Source organism: Talaromyces stipitatus, genomic scaffold, assembly GCF_000003125.1.
Source record: "Talaromyces stipitatus ATCC 10500 scf_1105507295487 genomic scaffold, whole genome shotgun sequence".
NCBI classification, from domain to species: domain Eukaryota; kingdom Fungi; phylum Ascomycota; class Eurotiomycetes; order Eurotiales; family Trichocomaceae; genus Talaromyces; species Talaromyces stipitatus.
This window is the reverse complement of record NW_002990120.1, coordinates 1,097,433-1,122,690: the sequence shown is the minus strand read 5'-3', so window position 1 is coordinate 1,122,690 and position 25,258 is coordinate 1,097,433. Positions and strand designations below refer to the sequence as shown.

The window sequence follows — 25,258 nt, the reverse complement described above, 5'->3', positions numbered from 1 at the left end:
AGGGCGTCCTTTTTGGTGAAATGGTATTACGTTGAAGTTCCGACATATTCTGCTAGTCACGTGATTTTGGTTCCAACACTGAGAGTCAAGTTGCGTGATTAGGGTTACGGTGGTCACGACACCTCTTCTGTTTCGATGATTCAACAATTATGCGTTGATAGACAACATGCTTAATTCCATTTCAAAGTCATTGCCATGTGCCTTCAATGCCCTTTCAGTGTCAAATACAACACCATCTTCATGGCTTTAATCCATCTCAAGGCCAACAACTTCAACCCGTAGGGCTGGGTAGTTCACAACACTGACCACCCGAGAATCTTTCTTTGATTGTCGTAAGTGTATGTTCGTTCTGGGCAATAGCCTCGACGTCACATGGGTATATGGAGCTATATATGTCATTCGAAGATTCGGGATTGACGATAGATAATAATAGGTCCAATGTGACTGTCAAAGTCTTTCATGCCTGAGGAGTCAACCGGCCAGATAAAACATCAAAGAGCCAGATCGCTGCCTCCCGAATCTGGCCATTTGTTGTTCCTGCCGGCAACAAACCCCCTCGCCTTCTGCCTCTTTTACTTCATCCTCTCTCTTCTCACCCATCCCTCTCCTCCATCTCAGTTGAAGTAACGAGAGAATCTCTGAAATTCACTCTGAGCTGTCGTTGACACGTCTCTGCCAATACCTCAAGCTGAAGGCCATATCTCAATCCATTCAGTCCAATTCCTCGATTTTTCGAAGCAAGACAAAGCAGTCGCCATGAGAGTCACACCCTCCGTCTCCGTCTTCATCTTCCTGGTATTCTTTCTAGCATACAGGTTTCTCAAGAACCAGTATAAATCGCGTGTAAGTCCTTGAACTTCCTTTCTAGCTGTCAGATTGTTCACAATTTCTAATTCATTTACTTCCTAAAGGCGCATCGAAAACTGGAGATTGCAAAAGGTTGTCAACCACTCCTCAGGACATGGAAATCGAGATGCCCCTGGGGAATTGACATTCTCCACAAGGCATACCAACATGAGAGCAAGAAGCAGATACTGCAATTCTTTCTGGACGTGATCGCCAAAAGTGGAAACACGTTCCAGCAATATCTCTTCTTTTCTCGAAGTATCAACACTGTAGAACCCGAGAATATTGAAGCTATCTTGTCCACTCAGTTTGAAGGTTTGTACTGATGTCTTCGCCTGATTCTTCTTCGTTGTGCTAATGTTCGGTGAAGATTTTGGACTGGGACTTCGTCCTATCCATTTCGATCCTCTCATGGGCAATGGTATCTCTACCCAAGATGGGACTCAGTGGCGCCACTCACGCCAACTTTTACAATCGCAATTCATGTCAAACCGCCTCAACAACTTGGACCAGATCAAGAGTGCTGTAGACGACCTCGCTATCGGTATTCCAGAGAATGAGTCCGTGGACATGCAACCACTGTTTTTCCGGCTTACACTTGACACCACACTCTTCTTGTTGTTCAGACAACTTCTTCCGTCACTAAAGTCTCAAGGAATCACTGATTGTGAATCCGAATTCGCAGACGCTTTCAAGACCAGTCAAGAGTATCTTGCGCAGCGAGGACGATTGGGCGATTTTTACTGGCTTCTGGGAGGCCAGAAGTTTCGTAGAGCTTGTGGGATTGTTCATGATTTCGTTGACAGTGCAGTTCAAATGGCTTTGAAGCATTCGGCGCAATTTCCACCAGATGCGAAGATTGGGTCCCAAGAAGGTCACGCGTTAATCGATGCATTGATTCAGGAAAACAAGGATCCAAAATACCTCAGGAGTCAGTGTTTGAACATTCTCTTGGCTGGAAGGGACGCAACTGCATGTTGTCTGATATGGACTCTGTATGTATAAATTCTTCTATCATTTTTTGGAGAGACTAACAGTTTAAAGGCGTCTCCTCGTACAACACCCCCACGTCCTTTCCAAACTCCGCCGTGAAGTCAAAGGCGCCGTGGGTGTCGGCCTCAATGCATCAGAACCGACAATCAGCCAACTCAAGGAACTCTCTTACTTGACAAATGTCATCAAAGAAGGTGCATCATCTCTGAAAATCCTTTTTATAGTACTAGCGACTGATGACATAAACAGTCCTCCGCTTATACCCCTCCGTCCCTGTCAACTCGCGCACCGCTATCCGAACAACAACTCTCCCTACCGGCGGAGGTCCCCACGGCACCGATCCAATCCTCGTTCACAAAGGCGAAGCAGTCGGGTACTGCGTGTACGCCATGCATCGTCGGAAGGACATCTACGGCCCGGATGCGGAAGCCTTTCGACCGGAGCGTTGGGAAGACCAACCCCTAGCCACCAAGGCAAGGGGTTGGGCGTATTTGCCATTCAACGGAGGACCACGGGCATGTCCTGGACAAGAGTTTGCCCTGCTAGAAACGGGTTATACTATCGTTAGGATTCTGCAAATGTTCGAGACTATCGAGATGGTAGAGGGACGGGGGATGGATTGTTCTGTTGGTAAGGAGAAGCAGGTTCTTACGCTGGTTCTATCGAGCGGTGACGGTTGTTGGGTCCGAATGAGGAAATACCAACATTAACACACTGATGCCTGATTAAACGAAGACTGGCTTATTTCAATGAGAATTGAGAAATCCACAATCTAGGCCTTCTAAAACACCATAAAAATTAGACTCCGCGCTCAAAAAAAAAATAATGTAGACATAGACCCTTCTCCATGAAGAAGAAAAAAGAAGCATCAAACATGCCCATGCACCTTAACCCGATACAAACACGTAGAATTCCCGCCCCAATTCGACTTCACCCTCAACACGACCTTATCTACCCTCACCATGGGATAATCAATAAGCGCATCAAGCGCAAAATGCTGAACTGCACCGCCCGCACGATCGTATTCCCATTGCCCGAGTCGGAAATACGAAGGTCCTAACAGGCGATCGTTGGCGTAGGCGGTTTCGGGATCGGAGGGGTATGCTTGTTGGAGCGTTTTTATGATTGCGTCTAAGATTGAGGATAGTGATGAAGAAGAAGAAGATGTTGATGATGAGGTGGTAGAAGAACGGAAAAGACCGAACCAGCCGGATCTTTTGTTAGATGATTCACTCGTAATCGCGGTTTCGGTTGCTTTAGCTGCTTGCTGCTGCTGCTGCTGTTGTTGACCACCTCGAAAAGGCCTAAATCGAGCCCAGAGTTCCATCTCGCGTGGCGCAACGCCTGGGTCTGGGGATGCACCGGCCGGAATATGTTCGACAACAACCTCGTCTATTATAGCGCGTTGTCCCAGGTCAAGAGCGAGTTGTGCCTGTCCCGTTTTGCTGGGTGCCGCGCACCAGCAGTCGCCTATATCGTTCCAGGCTTCTAATGCAGTTCCGGGCGGGTTTGGTTGTGGTATTCGTTTCCGCGACAGGCTTTCATAGAGGCGACGAGGAAGTGTCCTTCTAGTCCCGATGCTGGGACTAGTGAGTTTTGGGTCTACGCGTGTTCCTAGTCCTGGTGAGAGGAAGTTGATCCGTGGTTCGAACTCGGGGTTTGGTCGGACAATTGTGACTTGGTCGGCGATTTTCTTTTGCTCGTAGCTTAGATGATGCACATATGTGGATACAGAGGTCATCTGGGTATTAAGTCTGACCAGTTCGTCTGATAGTTGGGAGACTATGTTGCCTTCTGTCGTGTTGAGGGTGGGATAGTTTCTGGCTTGATGGGGGAATAGATCGTTTGACAGGAGATAGCCGCCGAGGAAGTAGGTTGTTATAATGAAGATCGTTATGAACAGCGTCATCAGGAGCAGAAAAAGAGACCAGTGCGTTTCTTTCGTTATGTCTTGTTGGTTAAATAGTGGCGGTCGGCGAGGTCTGTCGACTAGAGCAGATTGATCGGAGGTTGGTGGTCTCGAATTACCGCTCACACTGTCGTCCGCAGAGTCGCGGTTATTATTTGATGAAATGACCGTCCGTGCTGCAGCAGTTCTTATATCAGATGTGTCTGATTTTTTATCTTCTTCGTCTTCTTTGTCGTCGTCTTTCCCGTCATCGTCGTAATTAGAAGTTGTGTTGGTATTATCTGCCGAATGCGTCGTATCATTCGTCCATGTAAGCCCCGATAACCGTCGAGGAGGTTTCCTGATATTGCGTGCTTCTCTAGGCACAAGGCTATATGACTCTGGTTCCGGTTCTGGCTTCGTGCGTTGTAAATTGTCCCGATGCAACTCCCGTTCTAACTGCCAGGAGACCACGGACGCATTATCATCTTCGACTTCGGGGGAGCTTAGTACGATAGAAGCCTCTTTCCTCCCGAATCCGATAGACGGAAGACGCGGGTAACGAAAAAATGAGAAACCACGATCAGTCTGTGGTTCCAGAGTTTCATTTCCGGCTGTGATGGCGGGGTTGAGTGAGGGAGGTGCAGGGGTAGATGTACTAGAAATAGTTCGTTGAACTGGTGGTGAGGGCGTGACGCTAGAATGGGCACTGCTCCTTGCTCTAGTGTCAGGTCTTTCTTTGCTCGGACTCTCAGATGCTGCTCGCAACGTCTCATGAAGCTGTCTGGCATCAGGCGTGGTAGCTCGTAATGCGAAAGGTGTCGGAGATGGACTTCCATGCTCTAGACGCTTTGAGCGGCGCACTGGAGAACCTGGTTCCAGGGAGTATCTTCGTCCTGTTGATTGTTAGATCATGGACATGCGGCTGGTTGGGAGGACTTACCAGAAGGGCTGTAAGCTGGATCTCTCTGATGACTTGTTCGAGGCATGGTGTCTAATTAGGCGTGTAGCGAGTTGAGTCTAGATTCTTTGTGAGTAGCAGAGGATAACTGCTCACTGGAAAGCGTGATACTTTAGACTGGTTGATAGCTGTCTTCAACTAAAGTTGCGGTTCGGGCACCATTCGTTTGACAGTCGACACAGCAAACCGGGTCTTGATCAAACCAGTACAACAATGATACTCAATCGAGTCCCATGTCGTAAGGCACATGACATAATATTTCGAAGTTGCGCGCCTCTCGAGTCGAAAACCCAAGCCTCTTCTCCCAGTCCAAGTAGGAGTTGAATGGTCGCAAACTCTCTTTGAAACGAAGATGTAAAGATGAAACAAAGAGGACTTGAGATAATTGCCCAGTATGCCGTTCTGCCTATCAGGTCTCAATTGCGCAAATTCCCCCAAACAATGAATGGCAATACTGACAGTCCGAAGTAGACGATACTGTGATGAACAGTGCCAAGGAATTGATTGGCTGCGACTGTATTGAATGATTCTCCAGTCCCTCGAAAGCTTCGTGTTGGCTGTGATGAACAGTCAATTCAATTAATCCTCAGTAAGAATCAGTAAGCGTTCGTATAACATTGTAATTCTGATCAAAGTGATAATATGCTTGTTGATGAAGCTGTAGATCAACGCGTGAGTCGGCGACGGACTTTGTTTTCTGCCGCGTCAAGTTGCTTGGTCCGTGCGCATATCTACCCTTAGCTTACCCTAGGGTTACTGTCTATTGGATGGAATTAGAATATGAGATTCGTCTTCATTTACTCTTGTTATATGCTACATAGTCCCAGCTTTCACAGAAATGCACAGATCGCGTCCAAGCACAAGCAGCGACAAAACTTGATATACAATACAATAGTCTATTTCCAATGGAATACTTCAAGGAGAGGAGAAGATCAGCAAGTCCAAACTCCGACTATACCATCTTTACGGCCCTCAACAAGATAGCCGTCCTTGACTCGTACGCGCTCGATGATCGAGGCGTTTTCACCGCCCTCACCTGCCCCTGCACCACAGTCCCAATGATGACCGTCGGTCTTGTCGTAGACTTTGACGACATTTTCACCGGCTGCACTGGCGATGCGGCGAGTGTCAAACATCATGCTTGTAATCGGGTGGTCGTATGCAAATGCGTCATGGATTGATCCTGTGCGCAGATCCCATATCTAAACACAGTTAGTGATCGTTCCGTAAGAAAGTGAAAAAAAAAAAGAAAAGACATACCCGAATGCTTCGATCTAAACTGCCCGTCACCAGATGGACGTCATCAAATTGTAGACATGTAACAGGACCGGTATGCCCAACGAGACTGCGATGTACTTGTCCACTACGCAGATCCCATAATCGGATGATTCCATCAGCCGTTCCACAGGCCAAAGCTGCGTCGAAAAACTGTACAGCCCCGACAAAGTCTGCAGACGCATCCGGTAAACGTCCTGTTGGCCGCCATTGAGAGTTAGAGTTGGTTGATATGGAGGTCGATGCTTGAGCCGCTGCCCATAAGACGTCTAACGTCTGTACACAACGTCCCTTGACGAGATCCCATTGTCGCAATGTCTTGTCTGCTGATCCAGATATGAGCGTTTCTCCACGGAAATGGAGTGCTGTAACTTCATCGACGTGAGCTTCTAGAGAAAAGATTTCGCAGTCAGCCATGTTGGATGCAGTATACGATGGTGCTGCTGCTGCCGAGTCATCGCCTTCTTCCGCATCTTCGTCTTTTGAAGACTTGTTGATACGATCATTTTGAGGGACTGGTTGGGCTTGGCTCAAGTCCCATATACGAATGGACGCATCCATGGATCCTGTCGCGACAAAGTTGTCTTCTACCTGCAAGCACCTGACGGAGGCGTGGTGGCCCTCTAAGAAACCAACACATCTCCCCGCGTTCAGATCCCAGACTCGGACGGTATCATCCAAAGCTGCACTGACTAGGGTTCCGAAAGGATAGTCAAAATCGAGAGCAGTAATTATATCGTTGTGTGCTGGGATCTCCTTTATCGCAGTACCGGGCGCAAAATGCTCATGAAGAATAGGCATGGATTTCTTCCCTGTACTATGATTAGTTCTGCCAGCCGCCTTGAGATGCAGAAAACAACATACTTATAGATCTCACTTTTCGACCCCGCGGTGACGTTGTCGGTAGCTTCTGATATATAGACTCGGACATAAACGACGCATCTAGAGCGGCGTCTTCTGAAGAGTCGTTTGTTTTTGTGGGCGTGGCTTTAGCCGTAGTTTCTTCCTCTTCCTCCTCGTCTTCCATATCCTCTATTTTATTATCCAACTCGACAACTATCCGCAGTCAGTACCTTGATACCGCAGAGTAAGGAAGATCATACTTTGATTTTCCAGCTCCGTCTCGTCCACCTCTAACCCGGCCAGACGATCCAGCACTATTTGTCGCATGTTGTGCAAATTGGTAATCTTGTTATCTATCTCGTGTATCTCCGCGCTGCACATATTCTTCCGTATACCCATCATTTCTAAACGGTGGTTCAATCGCTCCCGTTCAGCTTTGAGACCACCTTTCGAATGCGGGAGAGCCTTGGTAGGTTCTGCATCGGTGATTACTTTTTGATGTTTCGAACTTCGCCTGCGATGTGATCTGTGGTGCTCATGTTCTGATTCGGGAAGTGTGGCTTGAAAACCCTGGAAAAGAGAATAACTGCTATTGTCTTCGGGTAAGTTGGCCAAAAGCTCGTCGGGAAGAGATGAAAGCGCTCTTGATTGGATCTCGGCGGTAGACAGTTTGGAGCGTACAAGGTCAGTTGGTGAGGTTCTGGTGAGTGAGAACATTCGTCGTTGAAGCGCCGGTCGTCGTAGTTCACGATGGATATCGGTTAAAGCACTTTGATAGTGAGGATCGGACGTGGGACCCATAAGATGGGTTGCTGTAGATGTGACTTTTCGTCCGAATGCCTCTAAATGACGCGTCTATGAAGATGTTCTGCATTAGAGTCGTGATCAATGTTCTTTCCAGGTCAAGTGCGCAAGTACCGTTAAGCCGGTTCCCAGAAGTGAATCGTCTGTAGAACCCGTGTCCCATGAGCCCTCGGGCCAGCCATCATGGCTATGATCCTCCATCTGGAGGATAGAGCTGTAGAGGGTACTCAGAAGTTGAAAAAATAGTGAGTGGTGAAGTTGGATTTGGGAAGTTGTTTCGGATTTGAAAAAAGAACAACAATTGCTGGTGGAGCTGTTTTGGCGATAGCGGTTTGGCTCGGCTCAGCATGAGATACCCGGGATCTTTCTGGACCAGGGTGTGGTAATTTACGTCATCTTACAGATGGAATTGGCCGCGATTGCGGGTAATTTTAGTTCGGTTACTGGTAATTTACACCTTAATTGCTTGTCCTAACTGAATCCAGATGACACGTCCTTTAATGAGCACGCGAGACAGTAAACGCCTCTCTATAACTATGTTGCTATTCCATCGTTTAGCAGTATTACCTCACCCAATTGTCGGTTGCGGCGGTCGTGAGAAGACCAAGTTGCGCGTTACTACGTATATACGGACGACCACTCTTTTTGCCTGCATCAAGTCGGATGCTACGAGAAACACAACTCTCATATACGTACGACTATGAGAGCGCATACTCAGTATATGGCATCTGTGTGATTATTCTCCAGCAAAACGACTTACTTGGCTGATGTTTCTTATTCCCTAATCAATCGCGCGGCCACTGACATTTGTTAGCATAGGCTAACCATTGCCTTTTCCTTCGAGGGAATTCCTCTGAAGACTGCGTGCAAATACTTACCAGTTAACTCCTAGACAAATTTGCTATCTTCGCAAACGAGCGTTATGCCAGCATATATACGAACATGCTAACTAACTAGAAAGTGAAGAGGATGACTCAAAGCATAATGAGTCAAAGCATATTCGCGGACGGAGAGCGGTCTCGGAGCAGGCCCGCCTAGCTAACTTATGCACTGCGCAGTCCGATGTGGAAATAATCCGATTCTGACAGCTTCAAAACCAAGTTCAGCACCACGTTTCTAGCCATTTTAATCAATTGATTGTCCTCAACTAAAACTTGTTCTATTGCCTCGTGAATTCTGTCGTGACTACCCATACAGTCGCTTAGTTCGTAGCTATGGACGCAGCTATCGACCTGACAGACCGCTCCAAAGCTCTGGACCTGAACAACATTCGTGCACAGCTTATGTGAGTTCCTCCACCAATTTTATACTGATCAGTCGCTGAACTAACAAACTCTGCAGTCGCCTCGAAGACACAATCACATTCCACTTGATAGAGCGGGCCCAATTCCCCGCCAACAAAACAATCTATGTCGCTGGCGGCGTCCCCATCCCCGGCAGCAACCTAAGTCTTATGGACTATCTCCTTCGCGAGCAAGAAAAACTCCAATCGCGAGTGCGCCGCTACGAATCACCAGACGAACACCCCTTCTTCCCAGATGCGCTCGAAACCCCAATCTTAGAACCACTCCAATACCCGGAGATCCTACACTCGAACGACGTGAACGAAAACCCGGCCATCAAAAAACGCTACATTGAGGAAATTATCCCTTCTGTCTGCCGTCAAAATCGTGTTGATCGGGGCGTGTCACAGGAAAATTATGGATCATCAGCGACATGCGACGTTAACCTCTTACAGGCACTATCACGGCGTATCCATTTTGGCAAGTTTGTGGCCGAGTCGAAATTCCAACAAGATCCCGAGAAATTTGTGCGATTGATCAAGGCTGGTGATCGGATGGGTATTGACGAGGCGATTACAAACTCCAAAGTGGAAGAGCTTGTGCTTAAGCGGATTGAGACGAAAGCGCAGACTTATGGGAGTGATCCTGTTTTGGCGGAGTATAGTAACAAGGTTGATGCCGAGGCTGTTGTCAAGATGTACCAGGTTGGTTCTATGCTTTATGTCTTGTTGATATATGAACCTAACAGTGATGCAGAATATTATCATTCCTATAACCAAGGTCGTTGAAGTGGAATATCTTATGCAGCGCCTGATAGGAACGCAATGGCAATAGTTCTTCACCAAATGAACTAACTATCTTTCGGCTTATGATTTATGGCAAAGCTCAAGCGTTTATTTGTGTAAGAATAAAGACTTTAAACAGGCGGCTTCAAATACTCCGTAATCGCCTTAACCGCATTCCCAAACTTCCCTTCCTCAATCAACATCAAACTCCCCGCAGGCTTAATCCCAAAATCTTGAAATGCCCTCTTCGAATCCGACGCACCCTCTGCCTGTTTATGCGTATATTCAAACGTGCCATGGCACAAGGTATGTCTCTCAAACACTTCATCCTCCGGATGAAAATAGAACTTGTTTTCATTGTTATTTCCCGCAGTTGTAGTTTTCTTCTTCTTTTTCTGAGGTCGCGATTCCTCTACATCCAGTTTTGACTCTACTTCTTCGTAGGTTTTGGATAAGATGAGGTAGTGTGTGAAATTGTATGGTTCCTTTTCCTCGAGTGCCCACGAGATTTCTTCCAGGAGCATGGAGTACATTGGCGGTACGACTTCGGCGGGGATATTGATTAGACGTTCCGTCAGGATGAGGCCGATAGCTGGTGGATTCTCGGGGTTGGCAAGTAGACGCGCCAAAGATGCGAGAGAAGGGTTCGAGGATGATTTTTGCGCAATGTATTTTGTAAGGTCTTTTATAACTGGTTTGTCCTGTGCCAAATACTTATTTAGCGTCTCGTCTTCCATGATGGTAGGCTGCCGGTTGAAATAAATACCTTGTGCTCATTAATATTCAACACGGACAAAAACGCGTATGGATCCGTCTCATTCCCGTCCACTTTCACTGTCGAACCAAGCAAAGGTTGTGAAAGAATCAAATCCGCCAACGCAGAGATATCGAATAATTGGGCATCGTTGTCAAAGAGTTGTCGCAACAATGTCTTGAGACCGTGGAAATCAACTGCTGGTTGTGGATCGAACCATTCAAACTCGACATTCACGAGTTCGACATCCTTTAAGCAGAAGACAAGTCAATTGACGGCCTTTATGATTACTTCCCAACATAGGAGGAATACGTACCGAGTCGCTTCCGCTGTCGTCATCCCGACGATCAGTCATAGAGACATCATTGTCATTGTCCTTGAGACTTTTGCGCTTCGCCATTTTCAGCTGCTTATAATTGTGTTTTGTGCGTCGACGTTGCGATTTACAAGCTGATTTGATCGTGTCCAAAATTTGACATTTAATACAGGCTAAAAACTTCTAATCTTATCGATTGGCGGTGAGGAGGGGCAGTTATCTTATCGGGTGCCAAGCCTTTATCGCTATGATGTCAGTTCACCCTAACCTTATATACATACTTTCAACAGCTTCTAGTCATAGTCACGGCCGTCTTGAGCGTCGAGAATGCTGGGATCTGGACTACTACGTATCAGATGTATTGCCCATGTTTAAGCGGTAATCATCTCTAAATCCTTCAATCGATGCGGAACATGTAGTTAGCTAGGGTAATAATCAAGCAAGATCACATGATGCGGCAAGCCCTCATTCAAGCATTCTAAGTGTTAGAGCAACAGGATCCTAGAGAAAGTAGCTAGCCCCGATATAGTTATTGCTCACACGATCTTTACATATCTCAATCAATCCTTCTATACTTTAAGACTCGAGTATAGTGAATTCGTCTCTCCACAGCCTAGAGTACCGAACGCGCTGTTCCTGGATGACGGGAGGCTTCCTTTCACGATCAACTAGAGTAAGAATGTACCCTTGAATAACGATAGCCCTTGAATGATAACTATTAACCATGATAAGTTATCTTATCAATCTGTCAGGAGAACAATAAGATGTCATCATCGTCCGCGGTCGAAGAAGATCCCAGCCCCACTCTCTGAGGTCACTTGGTCGTCATTGCATTTTCTCCAAGCAGTATATAAGATCTATATCTTCAACCTTCTACCTAGGTACTCACCATTCATACAAACTCCATAAATCATCACACACAAAACGCATACGCATACATATTAAAGAACAAACACAATGGCATCCGTCGGCACCTCCGGTTCTGCAAACCACTCATACAAGGCAACAGCCACCTCAGGCTCCGGCGCCTCCAACGTCGGCTCTCGACAAATCTACGAAGCCGGCGACCAACGCAATCCTTCTCAATCCGAGATTCGGGAGCGAGAGAGATACAAGGAGGGTCAGTCAGGTAGTCATTTGGCGAATGATTCTAGTATGCTCACCCTTTCCCTTAAAACGTCAAGAAGAGAAGAGCTCTTGCTTACATGCTGTGATATAGAGGACGAAAGATCAATCGCCAACCGTCTGGGACGGGAAGAGCAGCGATCACGAAAGGATGAGAGACCGTACGATCCCGAGGCGGAGTTGAGTAAGAAGGATCCTACTGCGCCGGTATGTCGTCTTCTGAAACTATCTGATATGAGAATACAGCTAACATGTAATCCACCAGGCCACACTGCACGGCAACAACCCCTCGAAAGGCGCCCAGATTGATGCTGAACTAAAGGCCGATGATGAACAGAGACTCCGGGAGAAGAGCGGGAAATAATTGAAATCCATGTCATGGGAGCAATACGATTATAGAGCACGATAATAATGAAGATCATATGATTCAAATATCTCGAAGGTGTAATGTACAGGGTAATGTACAGATATTATATATGTTCTAATCATCACTCGTCAAACATTAAAATGATGTAAGTAGGGCCGGCCCGTCGAAATGTCAAAATTGAGTCGCTACGGACTCTCAAGACTCGGATGAAGTCGAATCATCCTCGCCAAATTTCAGACTCTCGTCATGAGAACTCTGAAAGAAATTTCTCCATCGCCCCTGAATATTCTCACATACTTCATGTTTGGTAGCCCATGCTTGGAAAAAACTCTCATAGTTGCACGCCACCCATTTCAGTTCCTCCCAATACGCTTTTTCAGCATCATAGCCAAATCTCTGGATTGCCTCGGTGTCGGCAGTCCAGATTCGGCCAGGTATAAAATCCGGGGTACCGTCCCATCGGAAACCAAAGATATTATCGGCCGCGTCAAATTTAGGATGGCTGGCATGAATGAAGAATACTCGTGGTGCTTTCCCTGATTCTGGATCTTTGACTCGCCATATTCCTTCCTTGGTCAATTGGTAATCTTCAATTGGGTCCGCTTGGGCTACGGCAGAGATTATAAACTCGCCGCCTTCGGTCGTGTGTCCGAGAGCACCGACGCGTTCGCTGACGGCATAGACGGGCTCTTTTAGAGCCAATGCTGCTTGTATAAAGGCTTCCTTGTCCCCTTGACCGGGTGCGCCTTGTACCAGTAATGAGAAATAATGTGACGGGCCGTGATAGTTGTAATACGCGGCAAGAAGAAGTGTTAAGAAATGTGTTTTCTTGGATATTATGAACACACCCGTCTTGGTAGCTGCGCGGAGAGTCATGGGAGGGATTTCTTGCTGCGAAATCTGATAAAAGAGCTGCGAAGTAGTGGACGCTGAGAAATCAGGCCAGATCACCAGTCCCGTCGAAACGAATGGCTCAGAATCCAATAAATCCTCCACTCGATACAACGGGAAACAGTCAGCATCCATCCAAACAACTTCCTCAAACGACGAAAATAGAACCGCAAAAGTGCGGAACTGATAATGCTCAATCTCAACGCCCTTGTGCTTTGTTGATCCCAACAGCTCCGACAAGACCACACATTTGGCATTGTATTGCGGTAAGACCTTTTCGCATAGGTGATGTTCGTACTCGCTGGAGTCCCTCAAGAATACTTCTACCGGCATGGTCGAATTATTGCGACGAAGCATGCGTAGCTGAGCCATGAAGAGCGGGAAATAGGGCCCACCTGCCATTGACACCAGTCCTCGCGATCCGGGAGTATGAATGGGTTTAATTATTTTTGACGTATGAATCTCCTCCACAAAAGCCGCATGAGCCGACCTCATCGCTTCGAGATGCTCGTCCGGGAGCACAATCAGGTCAGGACGAGGACCAGCCTCAACCGCGCTGAACGTGACCGGTTTCGCATCCCCCTCGAGTACAGGGGGCGGACACTCCGGTGCATGGCGATCGAGAATTTCGCGAAACGAATTCCAAAACGCGAGTTGACGGCCACGGAACGGGTCGACGGGGGATTCAGTAAAGTGAGCGTTATAAAACCGATTGTTCGACGAAGGTTTACTGGAGATGTATATAGAGAAGAAGATAAAGAATAAAGCAGCCAGCATGAGACAAAAGGAGCGCAATCGTCTCCGGCGCTGGACCACCATGGTTGACTTGTTTGGTTTCCCCTGGAGCCGGAGCTCCAACCGTGGGAGGTTCAATCGGATCGGAGTATTGACGTTAAGAGCAGGGAGGGTCGAAAACCACGCAAATAGAAGCACCGGGATGCATTGATTGCAAGGATCAGTTGCATTACACTGACCATGTACGTAGCATGAATTATCATCTTCTTCTGATCTTTTTGTCTGGTTTATTGCTTGCGGCTGGCCCACTGCGGTGCCAGACCTGGTTAGCGGGCACGTGAGCCGCATCTACATAGGGTTAGGGTCATTGTCAACATCTGACGCTGTCTTCTGGTCCTAACAGTCTCTCTACAATCATTAATTGATATGGAATGGAATCCCAGAAAGAGTCAACAGTGGTATACATGGTCTCGGTGGTAAATCTGTCCAAAGTTCTATCGAAGTCACGATGTCAGTGCGCGCCTATGGCGGCGTCTGATAAGTAGTCTGGCCTAACTTATCGGTGGCTTGCGTGCTGAATGGCTGTATGCGATGGAACTCTGCAATTAATTATTAATTACTTTGACTTTACTCGAAACGCTATCCGGCTTCCTTTCTGCTTCTAAATTCTTCCGTGAATATCCTGGTCTGCTCGCAACAACCATGTCGTGTGTAGATAGCGAATGCTTGACATAGCGATAGGGCGGTCCACTTCTCCGTACTAGACTAGGATGGTTAGTGGGCGAGATACGTGATCTCCGCTTCAAACCGTTCTATAGACGGAGTAGTCACCCATTAACTTTCAGATTGTTCCGAGTAAACTTGTCCAGAGACTGTGATGGTGCAAACTCCATGCAGTAAGTAGTACTACTATGTGTAGGTATTTTGAGTGGCAATTCCGCAATTCACCGCCGTCCCACTTCTGCCTTCCCCGTTCTTTGGACGTTCGAGCGCTGTATTTGACGTACCGAGCTCTACCAATGATGAGAGTTCCCTAAATACTGGGAATCGTCCGAGTTGCATGCTCTTTTTCATTTATCACTCTGTCTGATTATTTCTTCATCAACTCAATTGCATGGAGCACTTTGCGTCTTTTCGGCCACCTCATTTCCTCGATACAATCAGCTCTCGACCAGTGTGATGCGCCATGTCGGAGGACGCCGATGATGTCGCTCCCAAGCAGCCGCCCCCATCCTCGACGACAGCTCCTCGAAAGAAACGCAAGAGAAAGGCCACAGGCGGTGGAGCAGCCGATGACTGTTTTACGTGTTCCAGCGCCGGCCTGAGCTGTGACCGCCGTCGTCCGTATTGCAGCCAGTGTCTCGATCATGGCAGAGATTGCGCCGGTTACAAGACTACCTTGACATGGGGCGTGGGAGTCGCAAGTCGAGGGAAATTCCGTGGGCTGTCACTCCCAGTATCGGATGGCATTCAGCCGACGTCACCCCCATCACCCGGAACGAAGCAGCGCAAGCAGAGTACCGTTTCGAGCAATCCCGTCGCCAGTGCTTTGCCTACAGCTCAGCAGCCCCGGAGAAAGTCTTCTACAAATTTCCCTGTCACCGTCACCGCGGAGCGCCACGCACCCCATCCATCCGCCGCCAGTCCATTGAAAGGACCACAGCACCCGTCGAATTGGCAGCACCCGGCACCTCCCTTCGCAACAGCGACTACTGTCTCCGAATTGATCTTTCCCGAGAGTCATAATCATGCGGCTGATGGATCCCTGGGTGCGCTACAATATCCAACTGATGGGTCACTATATACCTCCAATGCACCACTAGTACCGCCGCGGACATCTACAGCAGCAACACGGGCATGGGCAGTTCCTTCTACTGCAGCTTCAACTTACCCTGTGGTCAGCCGACACAATGCAGACTACCATGGCCGCATTCAACGCCCTCAAACCGGATTCTATGTATGGCCACAGCCGATTACAGGTAAACGGCGCGCATCGTCAATTGAAGACGACGATATAGAGCAACAAGAGTATGTTATCTCGCCGGTCTACTCGGACCCAGTATATATGGATCAATTTCCAGTCTTTGCGTATCAGCCGACTCAAGATCCGTGGAAGTTTGCGGCGAGTCCATTTGCAAACTCCTTGCCAGACTTACTACTGGAACAATCAGTTGGACGCACCCCTCGTATGCGATATTTGATCAGCTATTTCGCGGAAGTCATCGCTCCAGTGATAGTCGCCTTTGACCGGCCTAGCAATCCATATCGGACGCGAATTTTACAGTTGGCACACCATAGTGAGACCTTACAACACGCCATCGCAGCTTTAGCGGCGAGCAATATACGTCAAAGGCGGGAAGAAAAGATATTATCTACCGAACGCACGGAACAGGCCCGGAAGTCATCCATGGCACATCGAGCTCTGACTGATGTCTCGTTTCAGGAACGGCACGGGATCCAAGACCTCGGAGGGGATAACCGCGAAGAAGTTTACCATAAATCTTTGGCGGTCAAGTCGCTAAATGCGTTGCTTGCAGATCCTGACAAACGGCATCACGATTCAGTATTAGCATCCCTACTGGTTCTTTGTTTGTTCCACATTTGTGAGACTGGTGTTGCTCAATTCCAAACACAGTTTGCAGGTGTTAGGAAGCTTCTAGCTATGAGACATCGCCTGAACATTCCCGAATCAGAGGAGGCGAGATGGTGTACGAGGATGTTCACCTGGTTCGACGCCATGACTGCTACCATCAACAATCGGGAAGGTCAACTGCAAGGCTTATATCTGGATATGACCTGTGCGTCTGATGAAGAGTGGGCTATGGAGAATCTAGCAGGCTGTGACGGTCGGCTATTCAAAGTAATGGCCCGACTAGGACGTTTAAATTTGCTGAGTCAAAACCAGCATGTTGATCCTTCGTATAACATTGACATGCCTGCAGCGATGCCCGTTGTTCCTCCTGCACTATCTCATTTTACCCCGAACGGAATGAACGCAGCTTACGCAGCGACACTCTATGCCCACCCGCAATCGGCGCAATGGGGCAATCCCGAATTCTGGGCTGAATGGCATTCGATACGGCAGCAACTGGAGAGCTGGCGACTCGATCCAACACAATTTGCGGGCGCACTCGACATTAACCAGCTCACTCAATCACCTTCCAATTCCTGTGGTTCTCTTTCAGCGACTTCTGGGCCCACTATAATGTCTTCGCCGACAACTCCGAACTCGAGTGTAACAGTCGCACCGAGTAATCTTGCTGATCTATCCAACATCTCCGAAGCATTCCGATATGCTGCGTTGTTATACACTGAACGTCTTGCGCATCCAGGCATTCCATCCACACACCCACGCATTCAAACGTTTGTTCTCACCGCGATGCATTACATTGCTGCAGTCCAATCGGATGTATATTTATTATGGCCATTATTCATCACAGGCTCAGAATGCGTGTACGAAGAACACCGCACTGCAATCCGCAATCGTTGCAGGGATATCCAGAACGACTCTGGTTTCTACAACAATATATCCTGCCTTGAACTGTTGGAAAAGATCTGGGCTCAAAATCCGCCTGTGGCAAGTCAGCAACAGCAACATCTTTCTGTACCATATCAAAGTCATCAAAATCTTTACCCGAGCCATGGTTACTCGGGGACCCCTGTATCGAATATTCGTGCTCAAACGCTTGCACCCAACACCATGCCACAAGATGGTGCTGGGTTCAGATGGCGCAGTATCATTGAAGGGGAGGGGGTTGATGGGGAGTACATGGTGTTATAACCCATCACCATGGGTGTCGATGTTGGCAAAAAAAGTATAATCATTTATGACGCGTGCCTGATCCGGCATTGCAATCAATATGATAATGATACCCTAATATATAATGATGTCTCTCCTTATCGCCTATAGCTTTTTCAACTGAAGATAATGATCATTAAATTAGACCCTCAGACCTCACCCACCCATACTCCAAAGTCTCACTAACCCTCTCCGCCTCCTCCAAATTCGTGACCAGCATTATTAATAGCATACAACGTCGCATCAAACCTACTCGTCAACCCCCGACACAAGAACCCTAACCCCATTCTCTCTTTGCATCTTCACCGTATATCCTTGTGCATAACTCTTCTAGTTCTTTGAAAATGAGGTCATGAGTTGTTACCCGGCGATGGGCGAGTATACCCGCCACAGCGAGGGAGAATGAACCACTACAGGTAGAAAATAAAACTCGCGCTGGTCGTCCACTATCCTCGCTGTTAGAGGGTAGTGCGCTAAACTCCCTAATGATTTTCCGCGGGGGGGATTCAGTCCAATTACTCGATCTCTCTGTCGTAGCCCAAATTGCGCCGGGGACGACGAGGATGTTGATATTGATAGTTCGTTAAGGACTTGGTTGTAGCTGATGTGTTGTTTGAAGATGAGGCCTTGGGGTGTGCTCGTTGTTCCTCCACTTTCGTCTTTTTGGGTTGTAGTAGGACCCGCGATTTCGATGTGAAAGAGTCTGTTACCCGTCGCAGGATCGCAGGCTTGGTAGAGGGTTTCGTAGGGACTTGTGAAGTCGATGAGGTCGTTTTGGTCGAAGGAGAGGATGATGGCGCGGAGGGTTTGAAGGGCGTTGAGAACAATGAAGATGTCTGTTACAAGGAAATTTTATAAGTAATCTCTTTTCTTTTCTTTTCCTTTTTTTTTTGAATAGTTTGATTATGAAAGAGCTAGTGGCAGCAAGTCGAGCAAGTCTGAAGCCCTAACCCTACACCTTCGACCCCTGGTCTTGCCACTGACAGCAACAGCAAAATATGCAGTATTCGAGTTAACATGGATCTTTGTAATAGGAAATGCGAAAGCCTATACGTGCCAGTCCACGGCACTTTCAACGAGACTCTCAAAATCCAGCACAAAAAGCGTATTTTTTTTAATTACTTGGGAAAAGTACATCTGCGGGCTGAGATCGCCGAATCACCGGATCACCGAATAAAGACGAGATTTATAATTCAGATGCATCCAGTATAAATTTCTGAATTGGCCAAGATCAGATATATTTCACTTGTTTCATTCGGTATTTTTCTTCTTGGCTTTCCTGTATCGATCAAAATGGTACAATTCGACGGGCCGTTCGGGAAGATCGGGCCTGGTTACTTATATCGAGGCGCTCGCGATCCCCCAGCAGAACCGACGCAATCATTTCATGGAAAGACAGTCCTTGTAACTGGATGTAACACTGGAGTCGTATGTTCGCCCTCCCATTCTTGACCAAGTTCCCATCTCTAAAATACACGCGTTAGGGCTACCAAGCAGCTCTGAAAATCGCAGCCCTAAACCCAAAAAGACTGATCCTTGGAACTCGAACCCTGGCCAAAGGGGAGGCAACTCGAGACAAAATCCTAGCCCAAACCCCTTCGCTCAGTCGTTCGGTCATTGACATATTTGAAATCGAATATACATCATTCCGTTCCGTCATTGGCTTCGCCGAAGCAATCAAAGATTCCACTTCAGCCCTCGACTGCGTCCTTCTCAGTGCCGGTCTCATCAATCCCTCCTACGTAGCCACGAGTGAAGATGGTGTCGGAACTTGGGATATGGCTATCAAAGTCAATGTTCTATCAACTGCATTGTTGGCAATTGAGCTTCTACCACTTCTGAGACGGACGTCTGGGAGTATCCTTGAATTCGTCGGGTCTACTGGATACTGCAATGTGACGAGCCAACAGATCAGACCAGTTCTTGATAGAACTACGAATAGCATGTCGACGGAGGATGTGGATGCGTTGAAGTTTTTCAATGATGAGAAACGCTGGAATCCCGAGGGGAGTTATTGTGAGGCAAAGTTGTTGCTCATGTTTGTCCTCCAGGGCCTTGTCGAATCTCTTGGTGGTAGTCAAGGTAGACTCTCTCCATTGAAAGGAGAAATACAAAGAGACTCTGGACCTATAATTCTGGCCTGCTGTCCCAACCAGACAAAGACGGACCTGGGCCGCAACTTCCCAGTCGGTATGAAAGTGTTTATGTTTTTCTGGAACTCTGTTTTTGCGAGAACTGCCGAGCAAGGGAGTCGGACTTTGGTGTCTGGCTTGACCTTGGGTGAGGAGGCGAATGGGAGGATGTGGTCGAATGATCGGTTTGATGACCGATCACCTAATATTACCGCAAGTGAATGGGAGGGACTGCAGAAGGTGGTTTGGAAGGAGATTGTTCAGGTTTTAAAAGGATATAAGCCTGATTTGGCGATCTGATCAGTCTTGTCTACTCTATCTCTAGTATCTAGGTAACATCGAGAAAGTAGCAGCGTTGACTAGTAACTACCAATGTAATAACTACAACCAATGTCTTCTGGAGACGACTTTACGCCCAATTTTTTATCAGCCACTCTTCTACCGTTTCTGTCCGTATTCCATGCTCCATGTTCCATGTTGCAGCCAAATCCCACGCCACACCACGACCCTGGCCAAAAACAACCTGGTATTTAAGCAGGCCATTGCCTGGATCCCCTGCTAGAGTAGCCAGCATGTTCTCAACTGTAAGAACATTTCTTCTAAAAGTCTTCCGGGTAACCTTCTCTACCAGCTGTGCGAGACGTTCATATGTAACCGTATCACCACCGACAAAGATAGGCTGATTGTCAAACAAGTCCCTCATCACGATCTCTGCCGTCAAAGCTCCGATATCCTCTGGTGTAGTAACAGTGACGCTATTCTCTAGGCTGCCCAGCGCGTTAATAGTAGCGTTATCTTTGTCCACGACGCCAAATGAAGGCTCAAAGAGGAAGCTTGTAAACATGCCTGTGGATACGATAGTCCAACGGGTCTTTGTTTGGCCCGGCGCCCGCAGCAAATCGCGCACATCCAGCTGCTCATCGAATACGTCCTGTGCAGAGCCACGGCCGATGGCGTCGTAGTCCACACCGAATTGCCAGGGAATATAACGTGGCGTTCCTGCTGCGATCACGGCCTGTGTGATCTTTGTCTGGACAGATCTTCCAGAAACGAAGCCAGTGCATCCGATGACAGTGTCGTATTCAACGAAGATTGAGGAGAGAGTTTGCTCCGAGTCTTCGACAATATCACCCGGGACAAACTGCACGCCCATACTGCGTAGTGCGTCGTTTTGTTCTTGCTTTTGTTTTGAGGTGTTGGCAGAGGTACGGTCGATGCTGCTGGGACGCAGCAATACGGCGATTGTAGAGGGTTTGCGGGGATGAGTCGCCAAGGAGCGGAGAACCTGGAAGCCTAATTCACCCGCTCCGATGATGAGAATCTTCTGGGGAGCCATATTTGTGGTGTTGTTGTAGACTGATGGTGTGTGGTGGAAGAATGTTCCTTGAAGATCTGTTTATATGCTTGAGTATTCCTGAGGACATCGTAACTCCGTTAAAACCGTGCTTAATAATACTAGAATGAGTGGCATGCCGCCAAGCTGATATAGTTGTTGGTAATCAGCGGGTCTAACATAGTTAACAAGGTGAGTCTGAAGTTGTACAAATTTAACTTTGGTGTATGTGTCATAGGTTAGGGCATTCACTGTTTTGCCCTATACGTGTTATGTTTTCTGCTGCATATTACTAATCTTATTTATGCTGTCTGTCAAGAAGAAATTACCCAAAAGTCACTTGTAGGCAGTCATTGAGCGACGGGGGCTGTAGAGGGTTTGGGCTCGGCCAAGCATAGGTCAAGAAACGACTTGCGCCACTTATGTAGATACAATAATGACCCTCAATGAAAATGAATTCGAAGATAGAAAATCTCCAATTGCGAGCTTTCATTATTAAATCTACCAAGAATCCTACGATTAAAGATGTAAGCTATTGGCTCACACTCACCTTCCTATATAGGCAATAAATTCAACACACGACACAGCCTTGAAAAGACATCGATACAGTATGACCGGTAAGTACGATATCAATACATGTAAAACATCATACCAACTTTATATCTATACTCCATCAAAACATCCATAAGGACAGCCTCAAGCATGAAGGCCTAAGCCATAGAAGAAGTGTGGGAAAGGGAACCCTGCAGCCTGACCCTAACCTCTCGATGTATTTTACCGCTACCATATGCAATGCTGCATGAACGCCCAACAGGGAAGACAGGATGTCATTTGGTTGCGTACGGTCTAGTTTACTCTTGATTCAAATTTAGTTTTAGTCTCGGATGATATCATTTGGATATACGATTCCATGTGTTCCGAGACTTTGTGCTATGTTTACTGTGTAAGTTGACACAAGCGTATTTGATATTGAACTGTTATGAACTCCGACTTCTTTATTTTGATAGTACATAAGTTGGAGTATCTGTTTATGCCTTAGAAGTTAGGCCGAAAGGATGAGGAGGGGTAAATCGGTTCACATGTTGGTGCTTCAATCTAAGCATAGTCCGGTCCAGACCAGATGACCGTACAGACCTGTGGTATATATCTGATTTTGTTTTGATTGCATCGGTCGCCCGCAAGGACCTTACTTGGGTGCGAAAGTTCTGGAACGGACCTTGCCAAATCATAAGGCTATTCCTTACATTATTCTTTACCACCAAGATAAGGCAGGCGAAATCAATAGGACAGTGGAATCAATATTCTACCTGGGTAATTATCGATAACGACAATCGGAACATGCAGGTCAAGAGAAAGTCTGTAATGTTTGTGCACGATATCAGCAAGGTAGCTATATCAATGAACTTATTCTATCGGGTAGTAGGTAAAACTTCCAATGCAAGCATCATGCATTTGTAGACGAGAACCACACAAACAACACGCACGAACGCTTGGATTTTAAATCAGTGGGTGGATGCTGCTTGTCCCTTGCAAGAAAATAATCGAACTGGTTATTGTAAGTACTCTACTAACGGGGAACCACTGCAGGACTGCACACGATGACCGAGGGTGCAGTAAGGGGGCCAGGTACGGGTTATTGATCTATCAAATTGGATAGCAACTCGACAGTTCTGTAGTAGGTACGGTATGTAATACCTGGCAAACCCCAAACGGCAGCAAATGACATCCCTGATTGTACAGACCTAGGTCAACTCTACGGCGAAGCCCTAGCCCTAACCCCGGTAAGCGACCCTACCAACATGCATGCATACACAACACCAACGGTCTATTTTTAATTAATTTTACTCCGAGAAAACCATGGTAACCATGCCAGGTAATTAGTAATTAGTTACCGGTATCAGAAAATGCATGAATGTTGCATATGCGTGGTAATCCCGAGGTATTGATTGGCGTCTATGTTTCCCTCGTCAACGCATATGGATTTTTCGAGTAACCCCCTCGCGCGAATCTTGCTTTGTAAAATTGGTTATAAGAAGGCATAATAAGATCAAAAGAACGAAGAAGAAGGAGCAACGTTCTGACAGATAAAAACAGGATTTTACATTTTATCAGGGTGTGTACAATCGGAAACTGTAATGTTGTGGGATTCGTGCCCAATGTACCCGATTAGGTAATTTGGTGGTAAGTTAACTTAAGACTTTGAAACCGTTCTTGAGCAAAGAGTCGGTGAAAGAGTAGCGAATCTATCTACTTTAATGAGACAGATGTTGTTTTACAAAAGTTTAAAAGAGGTTATATAGATGATGAGAACAAGATTGTGTGTATACCTTGTTTCCGCAATCGCACAAATGGTGCTTTATGTAGTTGTCACTTAACTTAATACTTACGGAGAATGTCCCAGACCCAGACAACCGGGTCCGACTCTGCCCTGAGAAACAATACTCGAGAGACCAATGTACATATCGTGATAGATTCAAGACACGTCTCCTGCACAAGCTGACTTGACAACTCAACTCGATCCATACCGGACCGGTACGAGTTTACCGCCAATTGTCTGGTTGACTGTTAGCTGCAGACTTGGCCTGCATACCGCATCTGCACTCTCACTCTCTCAGCCTCTGATAAATACGTACTCACTACGGAGTTGGAGGATTTAAAAAAATTTCGAGGTTTGCGGCCCAGTCGAACGAATTGCACGAGGCGGTCAGGGCTACCAGGTTAATGAGATAGATGCAGGATCGACTGGCAATCGTGCATAGTTATCGATTGGTTGGACCATAACAATTGGCGATGACATTTATTTACCGGTCTGATGGGGTGTCCATAATCTTGCGTTGTCTGCCGTTCTGATACCGATCTCCAGTAGTATCCACATGCCCTTCGTAACGAAACAGACAAATGTTGATGAAGAGTCTGGTAGAGCGGGATAGTGTCCGTTGTGGGTAGACTGTTGTTTTTGTGGATGTTGGGTTTTTTGGTTGCTGGCCCATGGATACCCGCTACCGTACCAAGATTTCTCAAAGTTGGTTCCATGGTTCCAATCTTGAATTCTGAACGTCTGTCGTCACAACACATGTTGCGGCTGTGATGATAGCGACTTCGTCCAGTCTGTTCTCTAGGCAATTCGTAGTAAGTAATGCAGCGAATGTGTCTGCCTGCTACATTGACTCCATTCGGCCTGCCAGAGGCAAATCGCGTCGAATGAGGCAGTACGGAGTATTCGACCTCATCAATCGCTGCCTCGCCTTGCATGTTATTGAAGTCTAGGACCTAATTCTAGAGAAATTGCTAAGGCTACTCCGTGTGGTGCTGATAACTCCGGTCCATTGCCTGACAACTCATCAGTCAGACGTCACTGCCATGTGATTGTCGCGACGTGAGTCATTCTCCTGTCTATAGAAAAGTAGTGGAGCAAATCCCCCAGTATTATCCTCAAACCCGGGCTGATATGTGGCAATTGATGAAGCAAATACCTGTTGAGTACCGTATCGAAGAAAAGAAGGGATGCGATGGAAGAAATAAGTACAGCCACAGCACATGACCAGCTGACAAATCGGTTCATCCGGGCCAGACGCCACAGCCACCAACCAACCACAGCGCAGATCGACAATGCATAGAACAGCGTCTGTTCTCATTGGAGTCGACTTAGGGCTGCATCAGCTGAAACTGTCTTTGATCTTATCGATTGGCCTCAGCTTTGCATGCCCACGCGGTATGACCATGTATGCATGTACGCGCCGTGCTGAACGGGGCCAAATCGTTCCTCCTCAGTACAGACTACTCGATACGGAGTGTGTGCACTTAAGAATGTACGTAGAACAAGTCGGCTGATCTATCTAGATGTTTCATGTTCAATCATGGCTGAAAATAGTTCTCTTTTCTTTGCAGTGATTGTCCGAGAAATAACTTAATTCGGGCAATCGAGACAAACGCGTCTAACATTGGAATGTTATTGGATGCCCGCTTTGTTCACCCCTTGTCATGGCACAAACCACACACCATCCAGACTGAAAATTCATTTTTGTGATATGCGTTATGGTATTTGTTGGAGTCAGGGAATGGAGTTTTTATTCATGGCTGCCTAGAGTGTCGATATTATCGTTACACTGCTGTCTACCTAGATTGCCG

The 25,258-nt window shown here is 47.1% G+C and overlaps 10 protein-coding genes across 11 annotated transcripts, besides 1 other annotated feature; 5 read left to right on the top strand and 5 right to left on the bottom strand.

Annotated features, from left to right (window-relative positions):
- Positions 1 to 756: 756 nt before the first annotated feature.
- On the top strand, positions 757 to 2,549 carry TSTA_056150 (cytochrome P450 alkane hydroxylase, putative; the record flags this gene model as incomplete). Its single annotated transcript, XM_002487182.1, has 5 exons — positions 757 to 843; positions 912 to 1,161; positions 1,217 to 1,841; positions 1,891 to 2,033; positions 2,089 to 2,549. The coding sequence occupies 5 exons, from the start codon at positions 757 to 759 to the stop codon at positions 2,547 to 2,549; spliced, it is 1,566 nt and encodes a 521-aa protein (XP_002487227.1).
- Positions 2,550 to 2,707: 158 nt separating this feature from the next.
- TSTA_056140 (uncharacterized protein) lies at positions 2,708 to 4,716 on the bottom strand (the record flags this gene model as incomplete). The annotated part of the gene is made up of 2 exons (XM_002487181.1): positions 2,708 to 4,623; positions 4,671 to 4,716. 2 exons carry the CDS (start codon positions 4,714 to 4,716, stop codon positions 2,708 to 2,710), a joined length of 1,962 nt encoding a protein of 653 aa, XP_002487226.1.
- Positions 4,717 to 5,474: 758 nt separating this feature from the next.
- TSTA_056130 (WD repeat-containing protein) lies at positions 5,475 to 7,811 on the bottom strand (the record flags this gene model as incomplete). The annotated part of the gene is made up of 5 exons (XM_002487180.1): positions 5,475 to 5,890; positions 5,949 to 6,775; positions 6,828 to 7,019; positions 7,067 to 7,661; positions 7,725 to 7,811. The coding sequence occupies 5 exons, from the start codon at positions 7,809 to 7,811 to the stop codon at positions 5,621 to 5,623; spliced, it is 1,971 nt and encodes a 656-aa protein (XP_002487225.1). The 3' UTR covers positions 5,475 to 5,620.
- Positions 7,812 to 8,613: 802 nt separating this feature from the next.
- TSTA_056120 (chorismate mutase) lies at positions 8,614 to 10,346 on the top strand. The gene is made up of 3 exons (XM_002487179.1): positions 8,614 to 8,895; positions 8,952 to 9,597; positions 9,650 to 10,346. Exons 1-3 carry the CDS (start codon positions 8,825 to 8,827, stop codon positions 9,725 to 9,727), a joined length of 795 nt encoding a protein of 264 aa, XP_002487224.1. The 5' UTR covers positions 8,614 to 8,824; the 3' UTR covers positions 9,728 to 10,346.
- TSTA_056110 (uncharacterized protein) lies at positions 9,643 to 10,899 on the bottom strand. Its single transcript, XM_002487178.1, has 3 exons — positions 10,749 to 10,899; positions 10,445 to 10,681; positions 9,643 to 10,379 (listed from the first exon to the last, which is right to left on the bottom strand). Exons 1-3 carry the CDS (start codon positions 10,830 to 10,832, stop codon positions 9,810 to 9,812), a joined length of 891 nt encoding a protein of 296 aa, XP_002487223.1. The 5' UTR covers positions 10,833 to 10,899; the 3' UTR covers positions 9,643 to 9,809.
- A 732-nt stretch (positions 10,900 to 11,631) lies between these two features.
- Positions 11,632 to 12,302, top strand: TSTA_056100 (uncharacterized protein). 2 transcript variants are annotated; one of them, XM_002487176.1, is made up of 3 exons: positions 11,632 to 11,901; positions 11,968 to 12,080; positions 12,139 to 12,302. In XM_002487176.1, exons 1-3 carry the CDS (start codon positions 11,706 to 11,708, stop codon positions 12,235 to 12,237), a joined length of 408 nt encoding a protein of 135 aa, XP_002487221.1. In that variant the 5' UTR covers positions 11,632 to 11,705; the 3' UTR covers positions 12,238 to 12,302. The 2 variants fall into 2 exon arrangements, with proteins under 2 accessions (XP_002487221.1, XP_002487222.1); XM_002487177.1 differs by having other exon boundaries at positions 11,968 to 12,302.
- Positions 12,303 to 12,435: 133 nt separating this feature from the next.
- On the bottom strand, positions 12,436 to 14,570 carry TSTA_056090 (alpha-1,2-mannosyltransferase, putative; the record flags this gene model as incomplete). Its single annotated transcript, XM_002487175.1, has 4 exons — positions 12,436 to 14,100; positions 14,189 to 14,214; positions 14,331 to 14,388; positions 14,487 to 14,570. The coding sequence occupies 4 exons, from the start codon at positions 14,568 to 14,570 to the stop codon at positions 12,436 to 12,438; spliced, it is 1,833 nt and encodes a 610-aa protein (XP_002487220.1).
- A 482-nt stretch (positions 14,571 to 15,052) lies between these two features.
- TSTA_056080 (uncharacterized protein) lies at positions 15,053 to 18,523 on the top strand (the record flags this gene model as incomplete). Its single annotated transcript, XM_002487174.1, has 2 exons — positions 15,053 to 17,638; positions 18,245 to 18,523. 2 exons carry the CDS (start codon positions 15,053 to 15,055, stop codon positions 18,521 to 18,523), a joined length of 2,865 nt encoding a protein of 954 aa, XP_002487219.1.
- A 6-nt stretch (positions 18,524 to 18,529) lies between these two features.
- Positions 18,530 to 18,555: a microsatellite.
- Positions 18,556 to 18,958: 403 nt separating this feature from the next.
- TSTA_056070 (short-chain dehydrogenase, putative) lies at positions 18,959 to 20,097 on the top strand (the record flags this gene model as incomplete). Its single annotated transcript, XM_002487173.1, has 2 exons — positions 18,959 to 19,093; positions 19,150 to 20,097. The coding sequence occupies 2 exons, from the start codon at positions 18,959 to 18,961 to the stop codon at positions 20,095 to 20,097; spliced, it is 1,083 nt and encodes a 360-aa protein (XP_002487218.1).
- A 28-nt stretch (positions 20,098 to 20,125) lies between these two features.
- TSTA_056060 (uncharacterized protein) lies at positions 20,126 to 21,133 on the bottom strand (the record flags this gene model as incomplete). Its single annotated transcript, XM_002487172.1, has 2 exons — positions 20,126 to 20,156; positions 20,232 to 21,133. 2 exons carry the CDS (start codon positions 21,131 to 21,133, stop codon positions 20,126 to 20,128), a joined length of 933 nt encoding a protein of 310 aa, XP_002487217.1.
- Positions 21,134 to 25,258: the final 4,125 nt, after the last annotated feature.